Source organism: Mytilus edulis, chromosome 7, assembly GCF_963676685.1.
Source record: "Mytilus edulis chromosome 7, xbMytEdul2.2, whole genome shotgun sequence".
Lineage (NCBI taxonomy): Eukaryota > Metazoa > Mollusca > Bivalvia > Mytilida > Mytilidae > Mytilus > Mytilus edulis.
Window position 1 is genome coordinate 56,082,137 of NC_092350.1, and position 22,684 is coordinate 56,104,820.

At 32.4% G+C, this 22,684-nt stretch overlaps 1 protein-coding gene across 2 annotated transcripts; it reads left to right on the forward strand.

Moving 5' to 3' along the window:
• The first annotated feature begins 221 nt into the window (after positions 1-221).
• LOC139481824 (choline/ethanolaminephosphotransferase 1-like) lies at positions 222-22,431 on the forward strand. 2 transcript variants are annotated; one of them, XR_011654702.1, is made up of 9 exons: positions 251-593; positions 2,481-2,628; positions 7,208-7,349; positions 10,762-10,846; positions 11,787-11,918; positions 14,576-14,734; positions 17,191-17,316; positions 18,585-18,879; positions 18,981-20,471. XR_011654702.1 is itself a non-coding variant. In XM_071265334.1 (8 exons), exons 1-8 carry the CDS (start codon positions 372-374, stop codon positions 18,702-18,704), a joined length of 1,134 nt encoding a protein of 377 aa, XP_071121435.1. In that variant the 5' UTR covers positions 222-371; the 3' UTR covers positions 18,705-22,431. The 2 variants fall into 2 exon arrangements, 1 of the variants encoding a protein (XP_071121435.1); XM_071265334.1 differs by having other exon boundaries at positions 222-593; positions 18,585-22,431.
• Positions 22,432-22,684: the final 253 nt, after the last annotated feature.

The window sequence follows — 22,684 nt, forward strand, 5'->3', positions numbered from 1 at the left end:
TCTTTTCTTATATAACTGAAAAAAATCATTTTCTAATATTGATCCTACTGTATACTGGTAGTGATTTAGAAATCAATTTTTAATATTAATTAAGAAATCAATTTTTAATATTAAGAAATGATTTTGGTATATTGATAACTGATTTTGTAATAATAAGAATTCATTTTCTAATATTAAAAATAGCCTTTTCCATCATCATAGATTGGTACGTTTGGGTACAGGGGCACTTTTATTTTGTAAGCATGCGTCACCGGAAGTGAACTGTTTTGTTTACCGAAAGTACTTTGAACCGTTGTTTCAATGTGTTTATAACCAGCTTTAACGTTAATCTGATAAAGACAGTTATAACTAGTGGCACACAGATATAAAATATGGAAAGTTTAACGCCAACACAGCTGAAAAAGTTGAAAGAGCACAAGTATAGTGCCACTGGAACGTCCTTAGTGGAACCGTACATGCAGATCTTCTGGCGATGGCTCGTAGAACGAATTCCAACAACCTGGGCACCAAACACGTTGACAGTTGTTGGATTGATACTAAATATTGCCACATCTACGCTGTTGTTCATGTACAGTCCAGATGGGAAATCGGAGGTAAGTAAAATCGAAGTAATTGCCGAAATTAAAAAGGGGCGGTTTCAAAATACTCAAACAGATGTATTCATAAAATCATATGAGTAGCGCAATAGAAATTAAAAATATTTGTTTGTGTCAACTGTTATTCCTTGGCTTTTCGATTTCACATTCATAATATGTCATATAACAGGAGTTGTAAATATTGCTATAACATTGATTGTCCATCTTTAAGAAGCCTTTGAGAACTGCCCCAAGTCATGTTGTCATCTGATATATGACTTCCGGTTTCACTTTCCTTTAGCAATATTTGTTGATATCTTAATTATTAATATTTGTAACATTAGTAAATGACTTATTATTATTTTTCATAAAAACACAAAACATGAATCTAGATCTAGTTTAAAGTTAGTCTAAATAATTATGATGTCTTGAAAGGCTATTAAATTTCTTTTTTTTGAAGTGTTACATGGATTGGAGGTCTTACATGTACATGATTGATGGTCGCATTCCTGTCAAAGCAAAAGATTAAAACAGCCTTTCAAGAAGTCATAATTATTTGGACTAGTTTATGATATACCCAAATCTCTGATTTTTTTTTTATGAATGAGTTGATTATACCGACTGACCCAAGGTCAATAGACGCATTTACAATTGTATTCAAATTTGTCAGCCATTACTTTAAAACTCACAGGTTCCTGATATCACAATTCAAAACATTTGACGTCACTATTAAGAATTGATTGTTGCTTGACATCAGAAGGTTATTCAGAGGTGATCTAAAGTTGATCAGAGGCAAAACACTGGCGGATCTAGAAATTTTCATAAGTGGGGGCCCAGTGATTCCCTATATAAGCAACCAAATTTTTTCCCAAAAGTGGCAAATATTCCATCCACATTCAGGATGAGCAATCTGTTCTTACTGTTCCCTTCAAAAACAAGCTTGTGAAATTTTGTTCGTGACATAGGAAATTAATGGGAAAGTGATCTTATGCAAAAAACAAATGTTGTGTATATATACAACTTCACATGAAAAGGTCCATTACTGACTCAAAGATATACATGTATATATATTTCCCATTTTCCTGGTTTGAATGATCAACCCATTGGACATACACCTTATCACTTTTTTTGCACCATTGTTGGACATCACACATGTTCCCGTTAAATTTTGACATCACAAGAGAAAATGTTTTGGCACCAGTAGGAAAAACGATTGTTGTCTGACGTGAATAGTTTAAGCGTTGCAAATTTGTTCAGTTGCATGCACTAGTGTCACAGATTCCAAAATTGTGATATACATGTAAGGTTTATTTGGGAAAAACTTGTGACATGCAGAGATTTCGAATTTCCAACTAAATGCAATAGGAAGATTTTGTATTGACTTTTTTGTACAGATCATAATTGATAATTCATTAACTGCCAAAATAATGAAAAATTAACAGCCATGACAGAATCTCAACTAAAGGAGCAACCTCTTCCAATCCTTTTGGAGTACCTGGTGACAGGTCTTTTTATCATGACATTGTAAGTCTGTTTTTGATTGATGAGGTTGAATATCACTTTTGTAAATCAGACATGCATGTACAGTTGTACATGTATCTTGTGCCTCTCTTTTTTCAAGGTGTCAAAATATATATACATTGTACTACAAAAAAAAAAATTTATAGTGGAAGGGTGTACAATTTCCTTTGTCATATTGTCGTTGACAGCAACAACAAAAGAATAAAAAAAGATGTTGTATGATTGCCAATTGACAACTCTCCACAAACAAAGCCAATCAAAAGCTCGTGAAAGATTTCAAAGGCAAGACATATTACAGTGAGTATTGACAGATTTCAACTGAAAAGTCTTGTGTTTACATGTAGTTCAACAAAATATTTTACACAATCTTTTGTTTTTTTACAGGCTCCAAGGTTTGTTTACTTGCTTTGTGCAATAGGTTTATTTTTATACCAGTCCTTAGATGCTATCGATGGAAAGCAAGCAAGGAGAACTAACACAAGCTCACCTCTGGGTGAACTCTTTGATCATGGTTGTGACTCAGTTTCTACAGGTAAAATATTATGACAATAGACCACTCTGAATTATTTTCTTCACTTGGAAAGTTCATCAATTTATAAATTATGAAGGACTTTGTGATATCATTTATCAGATAGCAAAAATTGTCTATATTCCTGCACTTAGTATTTAAGTTGAAATCAAGCCTTTTTGTGATTGTCATTTTGCAGAATAAACTAGCAATTCTCTAATGATAGTAGTTCTGATTATCAATTATAAGAATTTAATTTGCCTAATACTTCTTGCAAAGTTTACATACTAGCTTAGAAATATAAAATATAAAATTTGTTAAGCTCTCAGTTTTCACGAATTCCAGAAAAACTAGAACTCCATTATGTCCATGAATAATAGTGAATCCTCAGCATACATGTATATTATGTTTATACAATAATAACAAAAGAAATGCTCTAGTCATATTTCTGTCTCCGCAATTACGATTAAATCCTCATAGATACCAGGATTGACATTTTGTATGCCAGATGCTTATTTCATCTACAAACATGACAAAAGACTCATTAGTGATGCTTGAATCTAAAAAGTCTTAAATGTAAAACAAAAAATGAAGTTGAAAATATTCCTAAAAGTTTTGCAAAATACAGCTAAGGTAATCTTCTTCTGTTGTAAAAAAATTAAGGTAATTAATCTATATATTCCTGTGGTAAGAAAATTCTTAGTATTTCAAAAATTCAAAGTTTTGTAAACAGAAGTGCTGACTTCCAGACAAATTATTTCGTACTGTTCTCTCTGATGCCATAAGTGTTGTTCCTAACAATGATAGCTCCAAGGAAGAAGAAAAAGAAGACAAAAATCAGCTTTTTTAAAGGTCAATGCTCAAATGATATTTACAAGTCCATTTTATGTAAACAAATCAATATAAATATGATAGCTGTGTAACAGATGCTGACCTTAAATTGAAATTTGTACAAAATTGCTGAGTGATGTTATCAGGTCTGAAAAGTCATTTACATCATGATTGTCATCAGTAACTACATAAACTAATGGATAAAACTTGAAAGGCCACAGGAAGGGAAGGGATATGTTCTTAGGTAACTGGTTCAACATTTGGAAATCTTCATAAACATGATAAAAGGGTGTATGTTCCTCTGTGGGTCCCAGTGCAAAATTCTTGTTTACTTGTTATTTTCAATGTTAATATACTGAAAATTTCAAGTAAGATTTAAAAAAAGATTTTATTGTTCTAATGAAAAAAGATCAAATAAAGTGCAAAAGTTGATTTATTAAAATGATTACTATGAAAAGAACGGAAATTATATCATGTATATTATGTAATTTGATAACTTAAAATGCAGATAAGTAGATAATCAACTTTATTGCATATACCTGTATATAAAAATATTTGTTAAGACCAGACAAATTACTTATATTAAAAGAATGATGGCTTTTGATTTTGAAACTGACTTCGTCAGCTTGAATATATACCTGTATATAAAAATATTTGTTAAAACCAGACAAATTACTTATAAAAAGAATGATGGCTTTTGTTTTTGAAACTGACTTTGTTAGCTTGAATGCCTGCTTGCCTTTGTGGAATTGCTATACATGTATTCTTGCTGATATCAGATAAGTCAGTATCAAAAACAACTATGCATTTATCTTATATATATTCCCTGCCCTACCCAGGGTAATGTGTTGTTATTCCACATGAATATGATGCTCTCTGAAATGATTTGGTTATAGATTCATTGCATGTATATTAGATGTGATACTATAACTACTAGAAATGAGATGGTATCTTAAAATTTCCTGTTTACTAGCTATATAGGATGCCATATACCATATATAAAAGGCTTTACATTTTTTAATCTGATGATAAAGAATGTAGTGTTTTAACAACATCAATTAAAGCTAAATCTAGTTTTAAATTTAAATAAGACTCAATTACTTAAATGATAAACAAATTCAACAAATTTAATTGACCCTTAAAATCAAAAAGTGGATTTAACACTTAAATTAATGTATATATATGCAATCTGATACACCTGTTGAACCCTTCAATACATGTATAATATATATAGTAAAAAGGGCCAGATTTAAGTTTATTGCTTGTAATAATATATGTTAGGTTAAGAAGTACATATTAAATGTAATTTTTTTGTCCTTTGGTGTACATAGTTTCAAGTGGACACGAGGATGTACGTAAGACAGGAAGGGACTTAATTATTATCTATGTGTAATTGTCATAAGACTTAATGTTTACAAAATAAATATGTAAGAGCCTTAGGCTATGATAAAAATATTCCTGGTTTCACTTCCAAAATTTGTACAGATGTTTTGGGATGTCAATGTTCTATGTAATCTATAAAATGATCTTGAAATGAGCTATTTTCAGTTCTTCTCTAAATTACAAATATTAGAATTAAACATGGAGAGCTTTGGTGTGTTGATTATTAACTCAAACACATATTAAGAATAAAAAAGTGTTTGTTAGTTCTTAGTTGCTATGTTCATGATATTGATATTACTGTGTATTGCATGTTTTGACAATTTGATTTTTAACCGGATTTTTGTGACAAAAATGTCGGTTATTGATTTGGGGATGTACAGCGGGCGGGCGGTCGGTCGGGCGGTCGGGCGGGCGGTCGGTCGGGCGGGCGGGCGGGCGTTAATCAAATGTTGTCCGTGCATTAACTCATGAACCGTTCAACCAAAGCTTTTAAAATTTTAATATGTTGTTACTGACAACTAAATGAAGGTCAAGTTCAATAATGGCGATTTTGACTTTTACCGTTCAGGAGTTATGGTTCTTGAAAGATTGAAAAATGGAGTTTCCAGTCGTGTCCCTGCATTTACGCATGAACTGTTCTACCTAAGCTTTCCAAATTTTAATATGTTGTTACTGATGACAAAATGGAGATCAAGTCCAATAATGGCGATTTTGACTTTTACCGTTCAGGAGTTATGGTTCTTGAAAGATTGAAAAATGGAGTTTCCAGTCGTGTCCGTGCATTTACGCATGAACTGTTCTACCTAAGCTTCCCAAATTTTAATATGTTGTTACTGATGACAAAATGGAGGTCAAGTTCAATAATGACGATTTTGACTTTTACCGTTCAGGAGTTATGGTTCTTGAAAGATTGAAAAATGGTGTTTCCAGTCGTGTCCGTGCATTTTCTCATGAACCATTCAACCAAAGCTTTTGAAATTTTTATATGTTGTTACTGATGGCAAATTAGAGGTCAAGTTCAATAATGACGATTTTGACTTTTACCGTTCAGGAGTTATGGTTCTTGAAAGATTGTGAAATGGCGTTTCCATTCACGTTGCATTTACTCATGAACCATTCAATCTAAGCTTTTCAAATTTTAAGATGTTGATACTGATGACAAAATGGAGGTCAAATTTGATATTGACGATTTTCACTTTCACCATTCATCAGTAATGGTTCTTGTGATATTGCCAGGACACAAATAAATATTAATAAATCCGGTTTGCTGTCGTTGTGACAGCCTCTTGTCTAAACATCAGATAATATGTTTTTTAAAAATCTCCCCCCTTTTTTCCAGACTACTATTAAAGATTTATTTTGCACAGGCTGCGTGAAGCTTAGCAAAAAGTAAAAAAGCAATCAATATAATTAAAATTAAATCATTTAATTGCTCCTGTTCTGTGTCCTTTTGTCACCTAACAACTGTAAATAAGAAGATGTAATAACATTTAAGAATTGAATGCTCTTTTTTGTAAATTTATTTGGGTGTAAAAGCGTTGACCTAAGTACATGTTGTTTCCGCGCTTCATACTAAAAATGTGCGCACGGTCAACGCTTTTACAACCCTATAAAGTTACAAAAAAAAGCATTCAATACTTATAACTACATTTTTAACTATAGGATCATGAAAACACGCCTTTTATGAAGTTTTTATTTCATTTACCTGTGCACTTTATTGTGGGACCTCGTGTCATCATGAATGAAAAGTTTCATTGTGTAATGCAATTGATTAAGGAATATCACGAGATTGCTAGTTAGCCAATCAGAATAACGTATTATAATGAAACAAACATCTAATGTAATTATTACAACATAAAAAGACACTCTATAAAATATGAATTGAAAAAGATCAAAGATCAAATAGACATTTAATGAAAAACAAGTAAACACACACTGAACGAATAAGTTTGATCTATGACACAATATTAACATTGATAAATACAATATTAATAAAAAAAGATGTTGGAAATAAACTCATCATAGATACCAGGACTAAATTTAGTATACGCCAGACGCGCATTTCGTCTACAAAAGACTCATCAGTGACGCTCGAATCCAAAAAAGTTTCAAAGGCCAAATAAAGTACGAAGTTGAAGAGCATTGAGGACCAAAATTCCTAAAAGTTTTGCCAAATACAGCTAAGGTAATCTATGTCTGAGGTAGAAAAGCCTTAGTATTTCAAAAAATTCCAAAATAACAGTGTCAATAAGCATGATAACACAACTCACACCTGCAAGTCTGTAACCATGAAATAATATATATATTTTGTAATCTGCATGAAGCTACAAATCATGATTGTAATGGTGTCACTGGTTTTCTTACTGTAGTTTTTTTTTGTCTTTTTCAGTCTTTGTAGGCTTGGCAACTGTAGTGGCATTAAACATGGGAAAAGATTTAGACTGGATGATGTATGAATTATTTGCAGCTATATTTTTATTTTATATGGCCCACTGGCAGACATATGTAACAGGAACACTAAGATTTGGACAGTAAGTATGGGTATTCTGTTCTGTTATAATCCCAGGTAAAAAGTATTTTACAAATATAAAGTTTCAAATGCTCAACCATCTAAAGGGGGGGGGGGGGGGGGGGGGGGGGGGGGATATGACCTTTATTTGGACTCCGGGATTTAGTGTTTTTAAGCTCAGGATTTCGGGATTGACTCTTTCAGGATCCTGGGATTTTTTTTCTTCGAATTTCTGATGTCGATATTTAAGTTATTTAAATTCAGGACCTCAGGATTTCGTGTTTTTAAGCCCGGGATTTCGGGATCAGGACCCCTCCTATCCCCCCTCATCAAACAATAAGATAAACATGGCATTTTAAGATAAAGGTGATAGATACCAAAGGAACTTTCAAACTCATAAGTTGAAAATAAAATAACAACGCCATGGCAAAAAACAAAAAAGACTTGAAGACGACAAACATATACAAAACACAATATGGAAAACTGAAGACTGTTATACAAACAAATTGGTTTACCTGGGTTTATTTGAGGAAATTCATTTCCATTGTCAACAACATTACCAGATTTTATATCTGAGTTGGTATGTTTTAAACAGATATATCATGTTAAGGAGGGATATTTGCGAAAAATACCAGTCGAGAGAATGCTCAATTTTGTGAGCCGTAAGGTTTAATTACACCGAATTTTAACTTTCAAAAATGCATTGATGATTGTGACGTTACAAGCGTCCAGTGGATAGAGTATTTTTTGACAAATACAATGACAGAGAGGGTAAAAAAGGCATATCCTTTTTGCATATACCCCGGCAGCTTTAAAAAATGAACGATATTCATTTGATAACAGTAAATTGGTGAAAAATACACTTACTATCAACCAATCAAAACCCAGGATTCTTTCATAAGGTGTAATTATTAAAAAAATCCTTTTTTTCTAAATTTTCTTACAACTTTGAACTTCAGCATTTTTGGTTTAATTAATGATCTTTTTTCTTTGAGTGAAAATTCTAAAATAGTTGAGTTAAGCAAGATTTCAATTCAACAGATTTTATCTCATTGCAAATACATGGAACAAAGCAGATTTTAAAAATACTTATAGACTTAAACATGTTTTTGAAAGCTTGAGGTTTGACTGTTTATATTACATAGAGTTAGAACCCTGCTTATAGCAAGGTGTTTGGACTTTGAGATTTTTATAAGCAAATATTGCTTAGGTCTCCTGCTGAAGGTTGGTGGTTCTAACCAGGAAATGTTAAGTGTGAATATTTCTTGATGATGCTTTTATAGGATAATAACCGTCACTTGTTGCTGTCTTCTAGAACCTTAAATTCTATTTTGTGGAAAGTTGTTTTTATATCAGATCCTTTCTATCCAGTCTGCACCAAGTGTTTTCCAACTAATCGCACAAACACTAATATTTTAACATTTTTTTATGTGTTGTTACAAAGTTTGGCAAATATTGTCTAGTCGGAATAAAATTTCACTATAGCTAGTTTGTAGCATAGGACTAATGGCTAACTATGCCTACGGTGTAGACTGCTAAAAAAAAATTTGTTTAGCATGTTTAACTCATTTTTAGCTCACCTGGCCCGAAGGGCCAAGTGAGCTTTTCTCATCACTTGGCGTCCGTCGTCCGTCGTCCGTCGTCGTCGTCGTCCGTCGTTAACTTTTACAAAAATCTTCTCCTCTGAAACTACTGGGCTAATTTCAACCAAACTTGGTTACAATCATCATTGGGGTATCTAGTTTAAAAATTGTGTTCGGTGACCCCGCCAACCAACCAAGATGGCCGCCATGGCTAAAAATAGAACATGGGGGTAAAATGCAGTTTTTGGCTTATAACTCAAAAACCAAAGCATTTAGAGCAAATCTGACAGGGGTAAAATTGTTTATCAGGTCAAGATCTAACTGCCCTGAAATTTTCAGATGAATCGGACAACCCGTTGTTAGGTTGCTGCCCCTGAATTGGTAATTTTAAGAAAATTTTTGCTGTTTTTGGTTATTATCTTGAATATTATTATAGATAGAGATAAACTGTAAATAGAAAAAATGTTAAACAAAGTAAGATCTACAAATAAGTCAACAGGTCCAAAATGGTCAGTTGACCCCTTTAGGAGTTATTGCCCTTTATAGTCAATTTTTAACCATTTTTCGTAAATCTTAGTTATCTTTTACAAAAATCTTCTCCTCTGAAACTACTGGGCCAAATTTAACCAAATATGGCCAAAATCATAATTAGGGTATTTAGTTTAAAAATTGTGTCCGGTGACCCGCACAATAAACCAAGATGGCCGCCATGGCTAAAAATAGAACATAGGGGTAAAATGCAGTTTTTGGCTTATAACTCAAAAACAAAGCAATTAGAGCAAATCTGACAGGATGAAAGTTGTTTATTAGGTCAAGATCTAACTGTCCTGAAATTTTCAGATGAATCGGACAACCCTTTGTTAGGTTGCTGCCCCTGAATTGGTAATTTTAAGGAAATTTTTGCTATTTTTGGTTATTTTCTTGAATATTATTATAGATAGAGATAAACTTTAAATAGAAAAAATGTTTAGCAAAGTAAGATTTACAAATAAGTCAACATATCCAAAATGGTCAGTTGACCCCTTTAGGAGTTATTGTCCTTTATAGTCAATTTTTAACCATTTTTTTCGTAAATCTTAGTTATATTTTACAAAAATCTTCTCCTCTGAAACTACTGGGCCAAATAAAAGCAAACTTGGCCACAATCATCATTGGGGTATTTAGTTTAAAAAGTGTGTCCAGTGACCCAGCCAACCAACAAAGATGGCCGCCATGGCTAAAAATAGAACATAGGGGTAAAATGCAGTTTTGGGCTTATAACTTAAAAACCAAAGCATTTAGAGCAAATCTGACAGTGGAAAAAATTGTTTATCAAGTCCAGATCTATCTGCTCTAAAATTTTCAGATGAATTGGACAACTGGTTGTTAGGTTGCTGCCCCTGAATTGGTAATTTTAAGGAAATTTTGCGGTTTTAATTTTTGTTATTATCTTGAATACTATTATAGATAGAGATAATCTGTAAACAGCAATTATGTTCAGAAAAGTAAGATTTACAAATAAGTCAACGTGACTGAAATGGTCAATTGACCCCCTAAGGAGTTATTGTCCTTTATAGTCAATTTTTTAAAATTTTCATAAAATTTGTAAATTTTTACTAACATTTTCCACTGAAACTACTTGGCCAAGTTCATTATAGATAAAGATAATTGTAAGCAGCAAGAATGTTCAGTAAAGTAAGATGTACAAACACTTCACCATCACAATTTTTCATGAATCTATCTGCGTCCTTTGTTTAATATTCACATATACCAAGGTGAGCGACACAGGCTCTTTAGAGCCTCTAGTTATTGGAAAGTTTCATTCATTTTCAGTATTAAATTTATGAAATGTTTTTTTTTTCTTATTTTCAGATTTGATGTTACTGAATCCCAGTTAATGATAATAGCTGTTTATTTAATAAATTTTATATTTGGGTCGACATTGTGGGATCTAACGGTAAGGTTGCAAATATATAGGTTAATGATAGTTGTTGTAAACAGCAAGTAATTTGTAATGTATTTGTGAATAATTGTCAGTGTGTTTACATCAGTAGAAAACAAAAGCAATGGAAAAAAAAAAATAAAAAAATATCAAATACACAAATAAGATTTTTAAACATAATGTAAAAAATCCTAATGTAAATGTTTTCAAAATATTTGTTTTTTCAAATTTGTTAATTTGTTTTTATTTGATGTATATAAAAAATAGGTGACATTACTTGTGTTAATTTACTGTTGCTGTAATAACATTTTGACAACAAAATGTAGCCGAAATATACACAAATTATAAGGGAAACCAAAATAGACATAGATCTGCAAGTTCATCTTCAAAAGTGAAGCAGAAGACACTCAATGGAAATTCAAACTCTCAGTGGCGGATCCAGAACTTTTCATAAGGGGGGGTCCGCTGACTGACCTGAGAGGGGCCCACTCCAGTCATGATTCAGTGATTCCCTATCTAATCAACCAAATTTTTCCCACGAAAGGGGGGGGGGGCCTGGACCCCCAGGGCCCCCCTGGATCCACCTATGTCTTTAGTCAGAGATAGACTGACAAACACAGGAGAAAAAAACCAAAGGCAAACAATAGTCTTTAAAACATAACCATATAACATAGAAAATTCAAAACTTAGAAAAACAAACCCAACAAAAAATCCCAGGTGATCCTGCTCCACATTTGGTACCCTTTGTGTTGTTCCTGTAAGTTTATGTTCATTTGTAAGTCTAAATCAGGAATCTGATAATCAACAAAATGTGGATTAGACATTTGACACATTTCTTTTATCATCTGTGAACAGGCTTTATTATTATTTTTTTGGCTGATGTTTGCTTAAACAAATTCTACTTGCACCAGATAATGAAAACTGTCAGGTTAAATGCTATTTCCATGTTTTTCAGATTCCCATTATAGGAATGACATTAAGAAAAGCGGTAATTTTATTTAGTATATTGCCACAGATTGTACAGTTCGGATCAAATTTTTCCGTCATTATGCAGGGAGGAAGTGGTAAAAATAAATCTACAATAGCTGTAAGTCAAAGTTTAAATCTTTTCCATGGTAACACTTGTTGCACACCGGAAAGGTGCTCTGAAAATGATGAAACCACCTACTATGGATTTATGACTATTCATGGGATACCAATTTTTGTGGTTTTCATTGGTACAGGTGAACCACAAATTTAAATGTCAACGAATCACGAAATCAAATATCCACAGAAATGCAAGATTTCCTCAATCCAGGAAAATTGATATCAACCAAAAATAAATGAATCCACAGTATATAATAAGTTTGAGAATTTCACTTACAATTTTTTTATACCAACAAATATTTTTAAAACACCCTGTATTCCATGTATGTTTTAAGAGTTATTTATTGACATTTATATATTTTTTAGCTCACCTGGCCCGAAGGGCCAAGTGAGCTTTTCTCATCACTTGATGTCCGTCGTCGTCCGTCGTCGTCGTTAACTTTTTACATTTTGAACTTCTTCTAGAGAACCACTAAATGGAATGAAACCAAACATGGCATGAATGTTCCTTATGAGGTGCTGACCAAGTGTTGTTACTTTGTAGCTGATCCATCATCTAAGATGGCCGCCAGCGGGGGACTTAGTTTAACATAGGACCCTATGGGAAATGCATACAAATGACTTCTTTTAGAGAACCACTGAATGGAATGAAACCAAACATGGCATGAATGTTCCTTATGAGGTGCTGACCAAGTGTTGTTACTTTGTAGCTGATCCATCATCCAAGATGGCCGCCAGCGGGGGACTTAGTTTAACATAGGATCCTATGGGAAATGTATACAAATGACTTCTTTTAGAGAACCACTGAATGGAATAAAACCAAACATGGCATGAATGTTCCTTATGAGGTGCTGACCAAGTGTTGTTACTTTGTAGTCGATCCATTATCCAAGATGGCCGCCAGCAGGGGACTTAGTTTAACATAGGACCCTATGGGAAATGCATGCAAATGACTTCTTTTAGAGAACCACTGAATGGAATGAAACCAAACATGGCATGAATGTTCCTTATGAGGTGTTGACCAAGTGTTGTTACTTTGTAGCCGATCCATCATCCAAGATGGCCGCCAGCAGGGGACTTAGTTTCACATAGGACCCTATGGGAAATGCATACAAATGACTTCTTTTAGAGAACCACTGAATGGAATGAAACCAAACATGGCATGAATGTTCCTTATGAGGTGCTGACCAAGTGTTGTTACTTTGTAGCCGATCCATCATCCAAGATGGCCGTCAGCGGGGGACTTAGTTTAACATAGGACCCTATGGGAAATATATACAAATGTCTTCTTTTAGAGAACCACTGAATGGAATGAAACCAAACATGGCATGAATGTTCCTTATGAGGTGCTGACCAAGTGTTGTTACTTTGTAGGCGATCCAACATCCAAGATGGCTGCCAGCAGGGGGACTTAGTTTAACATAGGACCCTATGGGAAATGCATACAAATGAATTCTTTTAGAGAACCACTGAATGGAATAAAACAAAACTTAGCATGAATGTTCCCTTTGAGGTGCTGACCAAATGTTGTTACTTTGTAGCTGATCCATCATCCAAGATAGCCGCCAGCGGGGGACTTAGTTTAACATAGGACCCTACAGGAAATACATACAAATGTCTTCTTTTAGTGAACCACTGAATGGAATGAAACCAAACATAGCATGAATGTTCCTAATGAGATACTGACTAAGTGTTGTTACTTTGTCGCCATTCCAACGTCCAAGATGGCCGCCAGTGGGGGACTTAGTTTAACATAGGACCCTATGGGAAATACATACAAGTTTCTTCTTATAGAGAACCATTGGATGGAATGAAACCAAACAAAGCATACATGTTCCTTATGAGATGCTGACCAAGTGTTGTTACTTTGTAGCCGATCCATCATCCAAGATGGCCACCAATGGGGGACTTAGTTTAACATAGGACCCTATGGGAAATACATACAAATGTCTTCTTTTAGTGAACCACTGAATGGAATGAAACCAAACATAGCATGAATGTTCCTTATGAGATGCTGACCAAGTGTTGTTACTTTGTTGTCATTGCAACATCCAAAATGGCAGCCAGTGGAGGGACTCGGTTTAACATAGAACCCTATGGGAAATGCATACAAAAGTCTTCTTCTAAAGAACCATTGATTTGAATGAAATCAAACATAGCATTAATGTTCCTTTCCTTATGAGGTGCTGGCCAAGTGTTGTTACTTTTAGCCAAATTTTATATTTTTTTATATGATTTCAAAAACCCAAGTAGAATCAGGTGAGCGATACAGGCTCTTGAGAGCCTCTAGTTTAGAAAACATTATGAATCAAAGAAGATGTGGAGTCTACATCAATGAAACTGCAATCCAATGACTTAAAATACAAAATACAATTTAATATAAAAAAAGGAGATGTGGTATGGTTGCCAATGATACAAGATACCAAATGACACAGAAATTAAAAACTGTATGTCATCAAAGGTCTTCATCAATGAGCAAAGCCCATATCGCATAGTCAACACCATTTCAAGCCTACATGTTACAATCAGATGATTTGCTATAATGTCATGATTTACTGAACATTTGTATGATTCCTTCTTAATTATAGTCTTTGCAAATTTTCACGGATAACATTCCATTTATTAAAAAATAATTATACAAATCATTTTACTTTTCAGGGTACAAGCACTATATTTCCAGTACTACCTATTGTGTTAGTTCTAGCACTAGGTGTAATAATATCACAAAAGTCAGAAACACAAATATATGAAAATCATCCATGTTTCTTTCTTCTTTGTTTTGGATTAGTGGCTGCTAAAATAACAAACAAGTTAGTGGTAGGTATACACATTTATCACTATTTTATGAAATATTTCTTTGATCTTACTGTCAGACTAATATTTCCTTTTTCAGCACAGTAGAGGGATATGAAAAATTATCGCTAGAAACTATTAAAGGGAGCATGTGCCATTGTCAATAAAATAAACATCTAAGTTAAGCTAAAATAGCGATAAGCAGATTAACATTGGTTATCTCAACTCGATTGCTTTTTCTCTTTGAGAGTTTGTCATACTTTTTTTTGGTTGTCTTGGGTCAGTTGATCTGTAATTTTTCTAATCACATTTTTGAAACTTGCAAAATAGGATGTTTTTAAAGATTGTTATACAGTATAAAAATAACAAAATTTAAAAAGGCAGAAAAAATGAAAGATTTCTGTCATTAATTTTGAGAATAAAAAATAGTAAAATCACAAAAATACTGAACTCAGAGGAAAATTCAAAATGGAAAGTCCCTAATCAAATGGCAAAATCAAAAGATAAAACTCATCAAACAAATGGACAACAACTGTCATATTCCTGACTTGATACAACCAAGATGGCCACCATGGCCAAAAATAGAACATAGGGGTAAAATGCAGTTTTTGGCTTATAACTCAAAAACCAAAGCATTTAGAGCAAATCTGACAAGGAGTAAAATTGTTTATCAGGTCAAGAGTTTATCAGGTCAAGATCTATCTGCCCTGAATTTTTCAGATGAATCGGACAACCAGTTGTTGGATTGCTGCCCCTAAATTGGTAATTTAAAGGAAATTTTACTGTTTTTGGTTATTATCTTGAATATTATTATAGATAGAGATAAACTGTAAACAGCAATAATGTTCAGCAAAGTAAGATTTACAAATAAGTCAACATGACCGAAATGGTCAGTTGACCCCTTTAGGAGTTATTGCCCTTTATGGTCAATTTTTAACCATTTTTCGTAAATCTTAGTGATCTTTTACAAAAATCTTCTCCTCTGAAACTACTGGGACAAATTAATCCAAACTTGGCCACAATCATCTTTGGGGTATCTAGTTTAAAAAATGTGTCCGGTGACCCGGCCATCCAACCAAGATGGCCGCCATGGCTAAAAATAGAACATAGGGGTAAAATGCAGTTTTTGGCTTATAACTCAAAAACTGAAGCATTTAGAGCAAATCTGACAGGGTTAAATTGTTTATCAGGTCAAGATCTATCTGACCTGAAATTTTCAGATGAATGGGACAACCCGTTGTTGGGTTGCTGCCCCAAAATTGGTAATTTAAAGGAAATTTTACTGTTTTTGGTTATTATCTTGAATTTTATTATAGATAGAGATAAACTGTAAACAGCAATAATGTTCAGCAAAGTAAGATTTACAAATAAGTCAAACCGACCGAAATGGTCAGTTGACCCCTTTAGGAGTTATTGCTCTTTATAGTCAATTTTTAACCATTTTTCGTAAATCTTAGTAATCTTTTACAAAAATCCTCTCCTCTGAAACTACTGAGCCAAATTAATCCAAACTTGGCCACAATCATCTTTGGGGTATCTAGTTTAAAAAATGTGTCCGGTGACCCGGCCATCCAACCAAGATGGCCACCATGGCTAAAAATAGAACATAGGGGTAAAATGCAGTTTTTGGTTTATAACTCAAAAACCAAAGCATTAAGAGCAAATCTGACAGGGTAATATTGTTTATCAGGTCAAGATCTATCTGCCCTGAAATTTTCAGATGAATCGGACAACCCATTGTTGGGTTGCTGCCCCTAAATTGGTAATTTTAAGGAAACTTTACTGTTTTGGGTTATAATCTTGAATATTATTATAGATAGAGATAAACTGTAAACAGCAATAATGTACAGCAAAGTAAGATTTACAAATAAGTCAACTAGACTGAAATGGTCAACTGACCCCCTAAGGAGTTATTGTCCTTTATAGTCAATTTTTAACAATTTTCATAAAATTTGTAAATTTTTACTAACATTTTCCACTGAAACTACTGGGCCAAGTTCATTATAGATAGAGATAATTGTAAGCAGCAAGAATGTTCAGTAAAGTAAGATGTACACACACATCACCATCACCAAAACACAATTTTGTCATGAATCCATCTGCTTCCTTTGTTTAATATTCACATAGACCAAGGTGAGCGACACAGGCTCTTTAGAGCCTCTAGTTTTAAATTCGGCGGGAAATTATTCTTTTGAGATTTTTCATAAATTTTTAGCATTGGCACCTTTTTCTTTCAAATACTATGAAAAGTATCAGCACTTATCAGGCTTTCTTTTGAAAGTATCTCTAAGCTTAAAAAATGTCAATTTTAAGGTGGGGGGGAATGCATTTTAAAAATATGTAAAACATATTATCATGTTTTATGTCTAATTTTATTGTAAAAAACCTGCCACTTTACTCTACACTATGCAATTGTGTTATTGAAGTACAAAATAATTTTTAGACTTGAAGACTAAGTAATTTTTGAACTTATTTTGTAGGTAGCACAGATGACAAAAAGTGAAATGAATTTATTTGACACAGCATTATTAGGCCCAGGAATGTTGTTTCTTAATCAATATTTCAACTGCATATTAAATGAATATTTGGTTTTATGGCTTATGTTTGTGAGTATTTTTATTTTGCTATGTGAATATAAATAAGAAGATGTTGAATGAGTGCCAATGAGACAACTCCCCATCCAAGTTAAATGTATTAAAAGTTAACACTTATTGGTCAAAGTGTTTCTTTCAACACAAAGCATGGGCTCAAACAGAACAGCAAGCTATAAAAGACCCCAAAATGACTAGTGTAAAAACAATTCAAACAAGAAAAACAACATTCTGATCTCTATGAAAAAAAGAGAAAAGAGAAACACCTATGAACCCCACTGGTTCAAGCATTTTATTTTATAAAAAATGTTTATTCAAGATTTAAATCAAACTTTTTATTTCAAATACATATTACATTAAACGAAATTGATTGTTTTGAATGTAATTTTACAATTTATCAAACAAATGACATAATCTCACAAAACTTTCAGAGCAAGGGCGTTATATATATATATATAACTAGAACTTTTCTGCCCCTTCAATGGGTATTATGTTTTTCAGTCTGTGCATCCATTTGTTCATTCATTTGTTTGTGCTTTCTTCTGTTCCTCCGTCTGTCCACTTAAGTTTAAAGTTTTTGGTCAAGGTAGTATTTGATGTTGAATCAACTTTAAACTTAGTACACATGTTCCATTTCATATAATCTTCCTAATTTTTATGCCCCATTTATGGCCATTATGTTTTCTGGTCTGTGCGTCCGTCTGATTGTTGGTTCATTTGTCCTTCCGTCTGTTTGTCGGTCAAGCTTCAGGTTAAAGTTTTTGGTCGAGGTAGTTTTTGATGAAGTTGAAGTCCAATCAACTTGAACCTTAGTACACATGTTCCGTGTGATATGATCTTTCTAATTTTAATGCCAAATTTTCCCCCATTTTTACGGTCCACTGAACATAGAAAATGATAGTGCAGATGGGGCATGTGTGTACTGGGGACACATTCTTGTTATGCCAAATCAGAATTTTAACCCCAAATTCACAGTCCACTGAACATAGAAAATGATAGTGCAATTGGGGCATACATGTACTATTGACACATTCTTGTTTTTTTTCTGTTATTATTTAGATATTATATAGATAATAATACATGTGAAATGAAAACATCAATACTCTTTAACCAAAAAAAAATCTTTTTTTTTTATTTAAACTATAAACAAGATTAGGCACAAACACATCTGTAGCCTCATGTATGCACGAAGAGGATTAAAACAAAAAAAAACATCTGTAAAAATAAAATGTGGTGTTAGAATAAGAAGAATGATACTAATCATAATTATTTTCTGTTTTCAGATATATGTAACACAAGATTTAATAAGATACTCCTCTTCAGTGTGCCAACAGATATGTCAATTCTTGGGAATTTATTGTTTTGATATCACATCATCACCAAAGAATGGAAAAGCATCATGAATTGCACCCGCTGCTTATTGCTCAACATTTTGTCTATCATATATTATTTATTTTAAAAGATGTTTTATGGTATGAATGCTTAATCCACATTGTTTAGGAAATCAGCAATATTTTACATTCTTTCAAATTTTATTTTTTTAGTGTTATTTGGTTAAACCAGTACATTAATTAAACAGTCCACAAAAATTAATAACTTTTTGTGAAATTTGACAAAGCATATAATTGTTGTCTCTCCAGCAACAAAAAGTTGTAGAATGTGAGATATAGGAATGCTAGTTCAGCTGCAATGGTATTGATAGTTTATATGTCAGTTGAAAGTCATATAATCTATATTAAATTCAATGCATATAGATCTATGCTTAAAGTTAAGTTTGCTATAGGTATTTTTTCTGAAAGAACCACTGTATATTGGTAACAGGTCTTATTGTCAGTCTGACATGGATCATCTAACCTTTACCTCTTTTTCGTGGTTCATAAGTCATTTATTTTGTAATACGGTCTTTTTCTTAGATACTATGAGTACAAGGTCAACCATATTTGGTGTATAAAATGATTGTAAGATGTTATTTTGTCAGACAGTGTTCATCTTACCTTGACATTGTTCAGATACTATTATGGTAATAGGTCAATAATACTAGTTGTATGACATGATTGTAAGGTGTACATGTCAATCAGACTGTTCATCTTTCCTTGACCTCATTTTCATGGATCATTGGTCAATTTTAAGTTTTCGAGATGAGGTCTGGTTTTAGAGCACTATAAGGAATCGGTAAAATTTACTGTGTATGTTTGTAAGATGTACATGTATGTTTGACATGGTTGACCTTGACCTCAAGTTCATGGTTGATTGGTCTGAGTTAGTTTTCTAGATAATAGAAGTTATAGGTCAACTATATTTGTTGTATATAATGATTGTAAGATGAACATTTCTTTTGGATAGGGTTTCTATGATATTGACCTATTTTTCATGGATCCTTGATAATGTTTATAGGATTTTTGAACACCTGTAGTAAACCTTGAAGACTTTCCGCATAAAATGTAATTATTAAAGCAGGTGACAGTCTGTTACAGCTGCATACCCTTATTTTTAGAATGAAGATAAGGAGATGTTGTATGATTGCCAATGAGACAACTATCTTTCAGAAATGAAAAACACTAAAAGTCGGTTTTACATCAATTTTTGCAAGCGCTTGCAAAACAATATTTAAGAGTCCTACTCAAACACAAACAATCATATCCTTTCACCATGTGTTTGTGCTGAGCATATCTGTAGAAATATTTAAACACATGGGTAAAAGTCTATGTGATCATGACATTATTCATAAATAAAAAGCTGTGTTTTTTTAAGGAATTCATTGCCCAAAACATGTAATAATTACATCAGAGCAATTTAGTTGCAGAGATATTTTTATAAATATTTAATATAAACCAGATATTGCTTCTCTACATATGAAAAATTGTAAATTATGCTAATTTTTGTTTCTTTCCTGGATATAAATATGAATTCATATGAAAATCCACTTTGCTTCATTATTTTGTAGATTGTTTTAATATCAAAGACCTAGGCTATTTTACTTATCGTTACAAAAGTTTCTGAAATATTTTCATGTAATTAAGTCTATTTTAAGTTTTCTCTTTATGTAAACAACAGGTTTTACTATTTTATGGTTATTGTTTTAAAGCAAAGGTATTTTAATCCAAATTTGTAAACTTACTGTCAGTTAAAAATTTAGATCTTGCAAAAACCATGATGGTCACAGTATAAAATAGTTCTTTAAAATTTTCATGTGTTCTAAATTGCAGGATATTAGCTTTTAGACTTGTTTATGTTACAAGATGAAGTAAAATTTTATGTGAAAATTAGTAGATATTTAACAACAACATAATTTTGAAACAACAATTTCACAGATATCTTTCTTTTTGACACAATCAAAAGATGTTACTCAGCAAACATTAATTTTGTTTTCATTTTAAAATTTGCTAAGCTTGAGCCAGGCTTGTTTTGCTTTAATATATTGATACACATTTTGATTAGTCTGCCATAAACTTATGCTTTTACTTTTTCATTCCAAATTGCTTAGCTTCAGCCACGTTTTTTTATGCTTTAATTTATTGCTACATGCTCTAATTAGTTTGCATTTTTTTTTCATGCTAAAGTGCTTTACAGTTGTATATTATAATCATTTGCCATTTTTTATGCAGTCTATAATATTTTAGAATAATAATGTGCCATAATTTTGATGTTTGTGTGGTTACGTTACAATTTTTTAAATTGGTATTGTGTTATTGTTTTAAATTTCAATTCATTCAACCAATGTAAGACACTATCTGGAATTTTTATATTTAACTCTTTGACACTTAAAGCCTACCATCATAAAACTTCATCAGTACTCCCAAGTGCTTGGAACACCAAATCCAGTATTTTGATTGGTTGGAATCTGTAGAATTAGGTAGAATAATCGTACCAACACATTTTATAACCCAATGCCTGGTCATAACAACCAGTAAAACTGACTTGTTAAAGTGTAAACATAGTTTATTGAACTATCATTTTCACAAACAAAAATATATTTGACTCATTAACATGTGACCTGTTAATTTTATCAGGAATAATAGCAGATTTTCTGTTAGTTGATTTCCATGATGATCACGACCCATTCAGGAAATTTATATTGATTTAAAAGCTTATTATGTTTTGAGAAAATTGATCCCTCCCAATACATGCAATACAAAACCGAAAAACCCAACTTTTGGCCATCATACTTACTAAATAAAATTTTGATTTGAAGCAACAAGGGATAATTTTCAGTAGTGTTGAGCAAACAGTAAGAACAGAAATATTGCTTAAAGACTAGATTAAGGGTTAGGTGAGGAATAAGTTTATATACCAGTAATAGATGTAAGCGGATACAATTTACTTTAAAGTGTGTGAAAAAGTGTATGAAGTTATAAAATTTTAAAAGATTTTGTCAGATATGTATTTGAGATGCATCATTAAAAATATATTGGGAGATGCGAATGTTGCTGGGCAATTTTTATAAATGATTACATAGAGAATGGGTAGAGGGTATAGTCTTGTGATTTGAATATTTTACATGCATCTGTGTGTTTTCTATAATATATGGAGCATAAGCATTGTACACATGCAGCAAAGGATTGCACATAAACCATTGCTAGGGCTTGTGTTGACTTTTGGTAAGGTGTTAGCTTTTGTTCTGTGTTGAACGTCATGCTGTGACTAGGAAAAACAATACATGCATGTAGTTTGTGTTATGAATAATAAACAATATTTCGTCTTTTCTGTGACATTTTTCTTTGCAAATATTATGTTAAAGAACTGTAAAAGGGGGAGGGTGCATTCAAAACAATGACATCAAATTGGTAAAATCACAAATTTTATTTTTGGGGAAAATTTTAGATTTTACAGTACGCTGTACTTTGATTTGGTACATGGTCTCTTAAAAAATATTGATTAAGTTAAAATCAAAATTTGAATATGTCTCATTAAAAATGTATGCATATATATATATTGACAGCATTTTATTGTTTTTATCTAAGAGTATATATTTTGTTACCAGTCATCGTTGTTAATTTTGATGTTTTCTGTTTTTCTGTTAAATTTTGTTTCTTTTGTGATATATTCTACGATATGTAATTGAAAATTTTGTAAAACTGATGATACATGTATTTTATATCTTGATAACATCAAAATAAACTTATCCATCATGTATTCCTATTGAAAAAGAACATATAACAGGCTATTATTTGAAATTGGAATTATTTTTAATTATGGAATTTGCATAATTTCTTGTGTTTAAAATTTTGATAAATTTTATGTTTATTTGGTATCATAATGTTTTGAGCAGTTCATAACACTTTCCCTTCAATGTATTTTGGTTAGATAGTGTTGTGCGCGGCACAGTACATTCTATTGAAAATGTACTATCTTCTTTGCAATAGAAAGTGTTGTGTGCAGCACA

Excerpts from the sequence above, each read along its gene's own strand:
- LOC139481824 (XM_071265334.1), top strand. The coding sequence starts at position 372 with ATGGAAAGTTTAACGCCAACACAGCTGAAAAAGTTGAAAGAGCACAAG. Across the intron at positions 2,629-7,207 it reads TTGTGACTCAGTTTCTACAG|TCTTTGTAGGCTTGGCAACT; the intron begins GTAAAATATTAT and ends TGTCTTTTTCAG. Across the intron at positions 14,735-17,190 it reads AAATAACAAACAAGTTAGTG|GTAGCACAGATGACAAAAAG; the intron begins GTAGGTATACAC and ends CTTATTTTGTAG.